Source organism: Sardina pilchardus, chromosome 21, assembly GCF_963854185.1.
Source record: "Sardina pilchardus chromosome 21, fSarPil1.1, whole genome shotgun sequence".
NCBI classification, from domain to species: Eukaryota; Metazoa; Chordata; class Actinopteri; order Clupeiformes; family Clupeidae; genus Sardina; species Sardina pilchardus.
Window position 1 is genome coordinate 23,813,580 of NC_085014.1, and position 12,381 is coordinate 23,825,960.

General features: G+C 42.4%; 1 protein-coding gene across 1 annotated transcript; it reads right to left on the reverse strand.

Moving 5' to 3' along the window:
• Positions 1–739: 739 nt before the first annotated feature.
• Positions 740–11,659, reverse strand: sash3 (SAM and SH3 domain containing 3). The gene is made up of 8 exons (XM_062524137.1): positions 11,455–11,659; positions 7,701–7,796; positions 4,634–4,756; positions 4,095–4,236; positions 3,614–3,777; positions 2,457–2,669; positions 2,067–2,211; positions 740–1,833 (listed from the first exon to the last, which is right to left on the reverse strand). Exons 1-8 carry the CDS (start codon positions 11,515–11,517, stop codon positions 1,610–1,612), a joined length of 1,170 nt encoding a protein of 389 aa, XP_062380121.1. The 5' UTR covers positions 11,518–11,659; the 3' UTR covers positions 740–1,609.
• Positions 11,660–12,381: the final 722 nt, after the last annotated feature.

A 12,381-nucleotide genomic window follows, 5' to 3' on the forward strand; every position in this document is an offset into this window, starting at 1 on the left:
GGATTTACATGAACGACATGGGTAAAAGCATGCACTCTGGTAACATTTCTTTACATTTTATTTATTTGATCAGTACAGACCAAATACAACCTGTCGTCTGCCTGACTCCACACTGCACAAATATGAGTAATGTGTAAGGTCAACATCTAAACCTGTGTGTATATTGACTAAAGGCATTGTATGGTTGTTTGCTTGAGTATCAACAGAGGTTCACACTATCAGAGAGACACTGAGCGACATCGTGGACTTTCATTGGTGTTTTATTGCTATTCTGATGGACCCTTTAAAAATCAAGTGAAAAGAGTTGAGGTAACTGACATGGAAAAGGAGATTATGTCAGTACATGTCCGTACTGTCTGTTGGTGTTAGCTTTCAGGAAATTCTGATTTTCACCTGGGGTGGTGCGTTCATGTTTGGAGTTTATGCGTGTTTGATGTTAATACCTAAATACAGACCAGATGTAAGGTTTTTAAACAGCCTGGTCTCAATCTATACGGTACATTATACAGTATATATAAATACATTACAAATGTATCACAAATGGACTCTGTTTATGTTCACTTTACTTTGTATTATCACTGTGATTTATGTAAATTCCCCTATATCCTTCACTTCTTTTTACATGATGGATACATTGGTGTGTATGTTCATTAAATTATATATTGTCTTATTACTCCGAGTTCACTGAGTTTTCACCGGGTTTTCAGAGGTGTGTATAAATTGCTCGCAGATGACCTGGTAGATTTTTTATGTTTTTTTTATTCAACAATATTATTCCAGCCAGCGTAAAGAAAATCCAGTTAGTTACAATCATTATTTTTCCCAACCTCTGAAACTGGAAACTTACATCCACTTGAAACAAAATGACACCTACAGTGCACCTCACACACCTTGCAGTCAACAAACCATACTGTATGACACATCATTGATTATTGAAGTTGATATTCAGCTTTGTACAGAGTGCTACACTTTATAGCATGGGAAGCAGAGAAAGGTAAACAAAACAGGTGCAATACTCCTGTAACAATTTTCTGAACTCACATTCAATATCAAACAGTCCATTTTAAGTAATGTAAAATGTAGACTAAAGTCAAACAATACACCACTGCAATAAAACAGTAGGAAAAAAATAACAACAAATTAAAACAAAAAAAGGCAATTTTTGCCCCCCAATAAAACAATAGCACAGTCACAGATTTAGGGCAGTATCCAGTATAGCCACATTACTTTAAAATGGATGAAGAGAGAGTACCTATAACAATGGGCATACAGTATATACATGTATATCAGACAGACAAAGAAATGCTCAGAGTTTAGAGTAAAGCACATAATTCATACACATCCATACTTTCATGTTTCATGTTCATTCAAATCCACCGTGCTCAAAGTATCAAAGCTTTGCATAAAACTTGCGAATGTACAAATGAGCAAAGTATGAGTAGAAATCTCAGTTTTCATTGTTCATGGGAACATCATCTCGGCTCACGTTGCACTCTGACGTGCTTCTCATGACAAGCAATGCCTTTTTCCCACAGGAAAATTGCTGAATATTCCCAGAGGGTTCCAGTCGAAGGTTCTGCAGGTTCTCCTGGTGTGAAGGTTCTGCTGTTCAGGAACCCTCCAGGGCCAGGTCTTGCAGTTGCTCCTCCACGTCCTCGAGCTCGTTCTCCTGCTCCTTCTCCACATCTGGAGCCGATTCAGCCTGCGGTTCTGTCTCCGGCTCTTCACGTCCGTTCTCCAGGTTCTCGGTGCTCTCGAAACACCCAGAGTCCCGTGGAACCTCAGGCTTCTCCTCTGTCTTTTCCTCTTCCTCCACATCAGACTCACCATCATCTGAGAGAGAAAACAGAGTCCCCATAAGCACATGGTTTCGAATTTTAAAAACATGTCTTGATATGCGTCAATAAAAAATAATCAGACTTCAATTTAAAGGACTGTTAGGATTACAAGGGTTAAAATGATACATGCATATGAGAACAGTAATAGTAATAATAATAGTAATTGTATTATAATTTATTTTCTACCTATTTATTATTATTAATATTATTAAGGAGTTTGGAACTCACAATCGTGCAACATCTCCACGGCGGTCAGTATCTTGGTGCGGTGCTCGGGGTCAGTGATGTTCAGCTCATTCAGGTGGGACTCCTTCAGACTGCCAAAGTCCTCCAGAGACGTGAAGCCCTGCATGGACAACAGGGAGCCCAGGTCCTGCACACAAAGACAAGGAGTTGGAGAGGATGGAGATCGGTTGAACCTGGTTATCATTTTAAGATCTCAGCCCATTGACAGAATCATTGTGTTGCTATGGCTCAGGTATTTTCTGAGAAGATCAGAGTGGCATGTTTTGAGCATGCGCTTCTGGGTTGTCAACTTCTTTTCCCACGATTCCCACGTGTTTGTGTTGGGTGAAACGAGATGCTGTGCAAATAGGAGTTTACAGAAGTGGCTCTTACGGTTAGGCCGATTTTGTCCAGGACTTCCTCCAGGGTTTTGGGTTTGGGTTTGTTGCGGCGGTCCTGGCTGGAGAACCGCTTCCTCTTGGCCGGAGCGATCTCCTCGGCCATGACGGTCACGTAGATGAACTTGAAGGAGCCCACTTTGGTGTTGAGTTTGCCCGTCCAAGTGCCAACTGGAGGCTTTTCAATGATCTGAATGATGTCACCTTTCTGTGGAAGGGAAAAAGGTGCAGAGAAATTCAGCATTCAGTATATCTGACTGTACAGTTAATGAGATCAGATAATGCCTTTAATGACATAAAATAGAGATTTTTCATAGAGTCTGAATTCAGATATTTGCCTAAGAAGACTTGCATTGGAAGTGAACAAAAAGTGGAGGTTTCTTTTTCTTTTTCCTGTAGGCAACATTCAAGAGTTGCTGTTTGGTAGGCGGCAGTACTTAGGGCCTATGAGTCACCAGGACCATAATTGCTTCAATCACTGCTGTGACTTGAACTCCACTGAGGGTGAGCTGGCATATCTAACTAAGTCTCAAGTCTGTGCCATGTTAATAAATGTGCTCCCCCCAATGAAATGAAGCCAGTGGCTTTTAATGATCACGGTCAGCAGAAACAGAAATGGAGGGGGAGACAGCCTCTGATGGTGTTATTCCCTGCATGTTCAAGAAAAAGTAGCTGCGTGCACATCCCACCTTGCAGGTGCAGGACAAATGGAGAGTAGCTTAGGAAAGGAATGTAATGTCCGCAACACTGATAATTGCTCCCGTTTAATGTGAAAAAGCAACGTTTCGACCCTACTGGGTCTTCATCAGACAAATCCAAATTTTGCCTGATGAAGAACCAGTAGGGTCGAAACATTGCTTTTTCACATTAAACGGGAGCAGCAGTGTTGCGGACATTATATTCTTTTCCTAAGTTATTCCCTGCATGACCTTTCTGAACCTCACAAGAAAACCTCTTTTCTGAGGTGCACAAGAGACATCCTTCTCAACCTCTCTCCTCGATGCTAAGTCCTCCAGGCTCATTCCCACTGATCTATAAAGAACACTGGATAGACGATATCAGTGTTGCCGCCCCATCATTCTTTATCTAGATCAGACGAATGAGAGAGGCCCACGGGCTGATATGAGCTGGCCTCAGGTCAGCTGGTCTCACCTGCAGTTTCAGGGACTCAAAGTCGTAGGGGCTGGGGGTGAAGTCGGTGTGCACGAGCGCTTTGCCACAGAAGGGCCCGTTGTATGGGGCCGCCGTGCCGTCGTCCAGCTTCATGCTGTCTCGCTGGCTGTAGCCGCTGTCCAGACTCTGTCTGTCCCCGCCACCTGAAAGACACACCAGCTCATATGGTCAGTATGAATCCCAGCATATGAGCATGTCACTCATCACATTAATCAAGATCTGATTTCAACCTAATGAGAGTTAGTATGGGAATATATGCATGCTCAGACCCAGACTGTGTGTGTGTGTGTGTGTGTGTGTGTGTGTGTGTGTGTGTGTGTGTGTGTGTGTGTGTGCGTGTGTGTGTGTGTGTGTGTGTGTGTGTGTGTGTGTGTGTGTGTGTGTGTGTGTGTGTGTGTGTGTGTGTGTGTGTGTTGTGCGTGTGTGTGTGTGTGTGTGTTAAGTGCAGGGCTTTGCGTACATCCTGAGATCTGTCGAGAGAGCGGACTGTGCAGGGTGTCCCCAGAGCCGTTGGAGCAGACAGAGGTGCGTTGTCCTGGAGTCAGATCAGGAGTGAAGTCACCGGACGCTGGAGACACGGGCCCATCCTCCCCACTGTCCATCTGTGGAACACACCACAACACACTTCAGTCACGCTTGTTTGTAACCCAAAAGTACAGCAAAATGCTACAAAATGAATGCTCAGTGGGAAAATATCTCTGTAGTTTCATAGCCAAGAGATGGTCATCATCTCTAGTGAATATACCAGCAATGCCTAAAGTGGTCACAAGGGGGCAGACTTGTCAATGTTTTTGAAAGCACAGCTCTCCACCTCTTGGTTACTTATTGTGCAATGCAGTTATCTGTTATTGTTTGAAAGTGGCTAAATGATTTGATCATGGATCAGTGAATGAAAGTTTGGTCCATTGCCTCAATTCACGACAAATACAGATCAACTGTCTGGTCAAACATTTCAAGCAACCAGGCACAGCATGTGACCAACTGGTGGCTGACACTCACTCCTTCCTCTGCCAGAGCTTTCTGGACCATCTTGGATGTTTTGCGAGTCATGGTGCGGGTGATGATTTTCCTCCACTTCCCTGGTTTGCTTTTTCCAGTGTCCTCATGGCCTGGCCCCTCAGCCTGCAAGATGACAATGGCAGTGGTCATACATCAGTGGGATATATTTTTAGTTGAGAGGGGACAGATTCTTGGGTTCTGTTAGATTTTTTATGTTCAGGTGAGCCGTGGTGAAATCAGCACAGTTGTTTGAACATAGCGATTGTTATGTAGGAAATGAGCAGAAATGTTTAAACTCGCTGAACTCTTGCATGTACAAAGGACAGGAAATAGGTTTACAGGTTTCACACACACGCACGCACGCACGCACACACACACACACACACACACACACACACACACACACACACGCACACACACACGCACACACACACCAACAGCTGTGATATAATGAGAAAAGGTGTAACTTTCACTCTAACGCCACCGCACATATGAAGTCTTAACACGGTGCTCTGTGTCAAGGCCACTGCTGATTAAGCTGTTGCTGTAAGACTTCAAATGAACCAATTATCATTATAGGATTGTGCTTCTGGCCAACTCAGACTAGCAGTTTGCCTTGTCCAGCGTATCAGTGGGGCTGACAGGGACATGCAAATACATTTCAGAAATTCAACAAGGTGATCCAACAATCTTGATACTGCCAACCATAAATGGAATCCAACCATTATGTCAGTATGTTTTCAGTCAGGACTGGGAGGCACAAGCTTCAGTTTCTTGAGCTATTTTCCAGGCTTCTGACTCAGTCAGTTCCAAAAAGACGAGAATACTACATACTGTATGGTGACATTCAATCAAGTGGTGACATTTAACAAAAAAAGTGTTTGTTATGGACAAAAAGCCTGAGGTGCGATGAAGAACAGTAACAAATACAAATTACAATACAAATTACAGCAATCCAAAAGTGAACATTAAAGAGCACTTCTGGTTCCTATTCGCTCTTTGTTCCCGACACTGTCGACCAACATATGTTATAAACATATTAGTAGGCTAATGTTTTAATAGGCACAGGAAATGATACGGATTAACTGCTAGCACACGGCCACCACATTACTGAACCGCCTGGTGTGTTAACTTGAAATAGCGCAGACTTCCTGTTCAACAAAAGACGTTTCTGCAAATGTGTTCAGCCTCGCGATCGACTCATCAGGTCGCACCTCTGCACCGCTCTCGATCTCTAATCGAACCGTTTCCACGCACGTTGCGGTCTCATCCACCTTCTCACGCCTGACATACTGAGCGGGATATCCCCACGAAAAGTGCAGTGTGTAAGATGTTCTAATCTGCTGGCTGACGCTTCGGTTTGCTTTGACCTTCATCTTCTTTTGACATGCAGAACTGCATAGGTAGACACCACCACCACTGTAGGCTATATAGCCACCACACCGTGAGTCACTAGGGCTCCTCGAGCCTCAGGCCGCTACGCTGACAGGCACCGTGAGAGACGAGAGGTGGGCTCAGGGCATTCAGTGGAGGCTCACGTGAGAAACCACAGCAGACAGAGAAGACCCTTCTTACTCACAGGCCGCCACTTCTGAGAAGTTGCTGAAGTGTGTGAAAGCATTGTTCTGGCCAAGCGTAGGCTACATACTGTATGTTATTTACGACATTCGCCTTCAGGATTGATGTTGTCCAGTGTCCACATAATACTCTTAAATGATGGCCTGTTCCTTAAGAGCATGATTGATGTGAAACAAATGGTTCAGTGTGACAGATTTGGATCAGAGTGAGGATTTAGTGACTGCTGCACTGTGACACACTAAATGAAAAGACTGATCTTTCTGCGGTTTCTCAGTAATCGTTAGCTCATACAGGGAAACGCACTACATCAACTGCTACACTGACTGCACTAACCCATATAGCGTTGCAGGAGCATATTGCCTAATACAACATATTGTAAAGACCAGTAGGCCTACAAGCAGTGTATGAGGTCTTTTCTTATCAAACTCAGTTAATGGTTGTTTCAACAGTTTTTTTCATGAGCTGTTGTGGTGTTTTACTTCAATGGGAAATGCTTTCTGTCCACTGTTTGAGTTTTGTTATGGCTCATTGCTAGCACTTCCATGTTTGTGCTCTTTTAGGAAGCACAGAGCAGTTCCTATATATGTATTTTTATGTTCTGCCTGACATTTAGTGTGTTTTATTATGACAATGTTTGCACAGGTAAATAGCCCTAATTCAGACCCACATACACTACACTGGACTCCACTCAATGTGTCTACTTGTTGTGGCTTATCTTACTTGTTTTTCAGTGTCAAGTCCATGAAATATGCCACTGTCAAGATGAGGACTGACTCTAACTCTAACCCAGAACTAACTGTCCTATTATATTATAGGACATATATAATTATGGTCATGTAGTGGCAGTGTTGGGGAGTAACGCATTACATGTAATTAAGTTACGTAATTTAATTACAAAATAAATGTAACAGTAATATATTACAGTTACTGTAGAAAAAAATGTAATTCAATTACAGGTACTTTTGAAAATTTTCAAAATTACAATTTGAATTACATCTCAATATTGTCAGCAAAACTGCAAATAATATTGTATGTAAAAAGAACTGTTTCCCTCCACAGCCATAGTTTGATACTGGACCTTCTGATAGGCTCTATCACGTCTACAGCTCCATCAGCGTAGGCCTACATGCCTGCCTGTAAACGTGTTATGATTATCATTATATTATTCTCACAAAAAATGTGATGCTAATTCATGTATTGAATGCCCTTGCTGCCTTGTGCGCTTGTACAGAACTGCTCGGCAGCCTGTAGACCAAGGCCAAAATCTTCACATGGATTTGGGGACTATATATATCATTCAAAAATCGGAAAAGTAATCAAAAGTAATTAGTTACGTTACTCAGAAAAAGTAATTCAAATAGTTACACTACTATTACATTTTAATCAGAGTAACTTGTAACTGTAACACATTACATTTCTAAAGTAACCTTCCCAACACTGTGTAGTGGTGTGGTGTGGGTCATTGCAGCTGGTTCTGTAGGACACTTACGGTCTCATCCAGGATAGCTTCTGGGTCTGCCACCACAGGAGAGGACGGCTTGGGCTTCATGAAGTCTTTGAAGCTGCTGGACCTTTGCAGGGTCAGCTGTATGAGAGAAGACAGAAGACATGAAGAGAGAGGAGAGAGAGAGCAGATTGGGCAATCAGTGTATGTGGTGATTACAGTGTGCACTGACCAAAACATCAAGGAATGTCAACATTCATGATGCTACATTGATTACAATTATCTACAATGAATCCCATCGGTTTAATAGGCGTAGGAGCAACAATCATACTTGGTGTGATTTTTTTGGACATCCCTTTGTCTTTAATCAAAGAAATCAAATTTCTTTTTAGTTGCAGAAAAAAAAAGTTTACTGCCTCAAGCTTCATTAACCATTACTATTTGCAGTCCATCAAAACAGAAGATAAAACAAAAACCTCTTCATGAACAGAGCGAGAGTTCGATAAGGACCCTGCTCGGGCATAGGCCGAAACCTAAGATAAACATAAGATAGACATGATCATAAACTGATATTCAGCTGTGTGTACAGCAACCTTTATCTTTACACAGCAAGCATCAATGTCCATCACGCTGTATTAGATAAAACAATATCACTAGATGCTTGTAATGCTAGCCATTAAATGCTTCCATTGGACTCTGAGTGCGTACGCTGATCAATATTTACTGTCCATAATGACTCACATCCCGGGAGGGCCATTTGGAGAGAGAGAGAAAGAGAGAGAGAGAGAGAGAGCAAGAGACTTGACTTTAGAGTTTCCTTTATTGCCAGTCAAAAAGAGAGAGAAAAGAGAAAAGAGAGAGAGAGAGAGAGAGAGGAAGAGGGAGAGGGAGAGAGAGAGAGAGAGAGAAAGAGAGAGAAAGAGAGAGAGATGGAGACAGAGAGAGAGATCTACAGGATGCAGTGATAGCTTGCTGCTTCTCAAAAGGCTCATGACTAAGCCAGCAGTGACAGCCCAGCCGCAGCAGCGCAGTAATTTATCGAGTCAGATTGCGGGGGTGACTCCACTGACAAGAAACCATTAAAACACTACTGCGGTAAAGTAATGGTCTGCGTCTCAACACACAGGCATGCAAACAAACAACACAACAAACATCTGACACACCACAACAACGAACACACTGAAGCAATGCTGTTGCGGAGTGCTGGGTGGGATCTCAGAGAACAGTAGGCTACTACACTCATGGCAGCTGTCTGTAATAGATAGACAGATAGATAGCTGATACCATACGATGGCCCGACTCCAGAAACTCACAACCAAACTCATGGTTGTGATTGGAGTGGGACCTCTAAGTGCTGGGGCATTGCATTACCTTGTGTCTGTTACTCTTTCTCTCTTTTTTTTCTTTTATCGTTGCTCTTCACTCTTCCAAGAGGCCTTAACAACAGGAAACAGGAGACTCAGGGCCAACTGTCGCGCAGAAGCCACCGACATTAGAGATTGTCTGTGTCAAGACCTCAAGCAGTTGATTGCGTAAAGTGATTTGAGGGCTTGTGCAAAAATAAGCGAGTAAGGTGCTTTCATTATGTTTCATGTAAGTGAGATGAGCTGAGATAAACGTCAGCAATTCAGGCTGAGTAACACAGAGGAAAGCACCAACTTATCTGACACGCTGCCAAAAAAACAGTAAACTAGGTCTGGTGGCAGGATGCAGGAAGTGCCCTTCACACTAAGTTTCATCACTTTTTCATCAGAAAACTGACATAGATTTCCATGAATCAAATTTAGCTGCTCTTAACCGACCTTAGCTGGTGAAATCGAAGTTCCGCTCATGTGGTTTAACTAGAGTAAAATACAGCACAGCACAAACTCTATTTATCTGAGGGGATGCTAATAATCTATCTGGTACATCTGGCCAATTTAGTGTGTGTACTATCATGGCCCTGCTAACATCTCATTGCTGTTAATGTTAACCAAACATATGTACAGTATGGCTCACATGTCACATGAGTTGAATGCAACAGCAGCAAACACACTTAAACAATCATAAATATGAGCAGACACAAGAAGTGTAAGCAGCATGACTCCACCCTGTATGTACTGTAAGTACAAGTGTATTTTCAAAAAGAGATTTAGGTCCACCATTAAAAAATGTCTACTTGCCGTCACAGTCAGTGTGTATACTGTTTGTCTTTTTTTTTAGGCCTACTGGAACATTTTGGCTCTACAAGTATCCAGTGTTATTATTGTCAAAGAAATTTACTGACATGACACAGAAGCTGGGGGAACAAACAAGGAACAATGATCCATCGTCACCAAGGAAACAGTGCTGTGGGAGGGCATCTCAAACTGAACACTCCTGTGATGAGATCTGGGTTGAATTGAACATTGCACCACTATTCAGAGTTACAGAGGAATTACATCATCTTTCTCAATTATTATTTCTAACTTCAACTAGATGCACTTACATGCCACTGTTGTTTCCCCCCCTCCCTTCCACAAAACATGCACAATTTAATTGACTATTATGGTCTAGAATCATTCCTCAGTCTTACTTAGTCAACTCTAGAAGACTTGTTACAACATCTGGTTAAGACACAAAAGTCAAGTATCCAATGGAAAAGAAGGTCAGTGGTGAGCTGTGTAGGAGGAGGTTGAACCACTAGTACCAGCTCATGACGGTCCGTGAAGAAACCTCGGTTTGACTCAATCGGCAGGCGTAAAGGTTGTGTCCCCTGGCCTTCTCATCGATGTTGCAAGGTGCAGGGTTTGTGCGTCAAGGCCAGACTACTCATTTACACAGGAAACAGCGCTTGTCTATCATCCACCGAATCAGCCATCCATGGATAAGTTTCCATCTAATCCACTCTCACTACTGTTGTTGCCAAATGACTCAAGTAGGCAACCAGGACATTAAAATATATATATATATATATATATATATTATCTATAGTTGTTAAGGGAAGATAAAAGTCGGGCCATTTTTAAGCCTTTAGAATGTATGTCATATGCATGTAGTTCTGTAGAGCAAAAAATATGCCATCCTAAAAGAGCTGTGGTCTAGTCAACCTCACACATCCTGTTGTTGTGGCAGATGAGCACAGTGCCGGTTTATATTGCTCACACTCACACTAAGCATCCTGCAGGGTACTGTACATGTCTGACTCCTGGAGCCCTTATGAGAAAAGTCAATCTTGTTTCTCTGTGACCTGTTTCTGTTATATCAACAGTAAATTGAGGGACAAAATCCTCTTTATATACATGCTGCAGATTATAAATTAAAAAAAAAAAAAAAAAACAACCAAACAAACAAAAAATAATCTTAACGGTTAGCACACCAGTAGCCTATCTGTAGTGTTCTGCCATCTTCATCCAAGGTCACCTGGCAAAACAGCCTCAGATGTCCTGTGACAGTGGCCCAAACGTTTAATGTAAAACTCACTTTAATGGGCATCACACACTCATACACATTAACATCTTATTTAACTCAGAGCAGGAACAGCCTTCACTGTTGGAATGGGATTGTACCCTTCATTAACACATCCCATGGCAAAACACTATGTCAATCAGGCAACACAACCAGCTTTCGGTCAACAGATAGACTATAGCTTACACACAGCGACAGACACACACACACACACACACACACACACAACACACACACACACACACACACACACACACACACACACACACACACACACACACACACACACACACACACACACACACACACACACACACACACACACACTCACACACACACACACACACACACACACACACACACACACACATACCTTCTTTTTTTGGCCCGGCACCTGCTCCTTCTCCGAGGCATTGGAGGGCTTTCGCCGTAACATCTTCTGGACAGTGCTGGACGGTGCTGTGCGTGCGTACGGCCTAGGAGACTGCTGGTGGGTCAAAGTGGAAATCCTCCAGTCCTTCCTCTGACTCCGGATCAGATCAGATGTGTGTCGAAACAAGACTGACAGCTCAGTGTGAACAGAAGCCTTTGTTTCTCTCTTCGTTGTGAAGCACAGAGGAAGTCACATGACTAAGCAGGAACTTCTTTTTTTTTAAAAAGGACGTCAAGTTAGTCTTTGAGTTAGTTGGTGAAGTTAGTTTCAAATACGCAGCAAAATTATCAAAACATTCAACTAATTTGATTTGAGTAATAGCAATCATCTACAAGTTTGTATCTGAGACACTACCAGTTATTACTGAATAATAGGAATATTAAATATAATTATTTTCCTTTGAAATTATATCACACTGCATATTTTCATTACTCAATTTACACAAACACATTGGGAAAAACATCACTCAGGATATCCTTGCTGCATGTGGCGTGACAACCGTTGCAGAAGATGTTTTTGTCGTTTCTTCTCGCTTGACGTTTCTGCCTCTTGCAAAATCATCCATACTGAGACAAATACAACTCGAAATGAGTCATCCATCACTTAGCACGCCAACTTGCACTTGCTGGCAACAACATTCTACTTCTACAATTTTATCTGATGACATATCCTACCATCTAACATCATTTTAAAGTATGCTCATTATGAAACTAGCCTTTTTGATTTGTAGTGGAATGCTTTGGGGACTGAGATATGTGACAGTATGCTTGGCAGGCCAGGTGTGAAATGCATAAACCATAGTAGATGTAGAGCCTAATGTCTGGGTACTCAAGATGGTGGTACTGTAGTACCTGTGACTAATCTTTT

Excerpts from the sequence above, each read along its gene's own strand:
- sash3 (XM_062524137.1), bottom strand. The coding sequence starts at position 11,517 with ATGTTACGGCGAAAGCCCTCCAATGCCTCGGAGAAGGAGCAGGTGCCG. Across the intron at positions 7,797-11,454 it reads TGCCGGGCCAAAAAAAGAAG|CTGACCCTGCAAAGGTCCAG; the intron begins GTATGTGTGTGT and ends TCTCTCATACAG. Across the intron at positions 4,237-4,633 it reads AAGCTCTGGCAGAGGAAGGA|ATGGACAGTGGGGAGGATGG; the intron begins GTGAGTGTCAGC and ends TGTGTTCCACAG.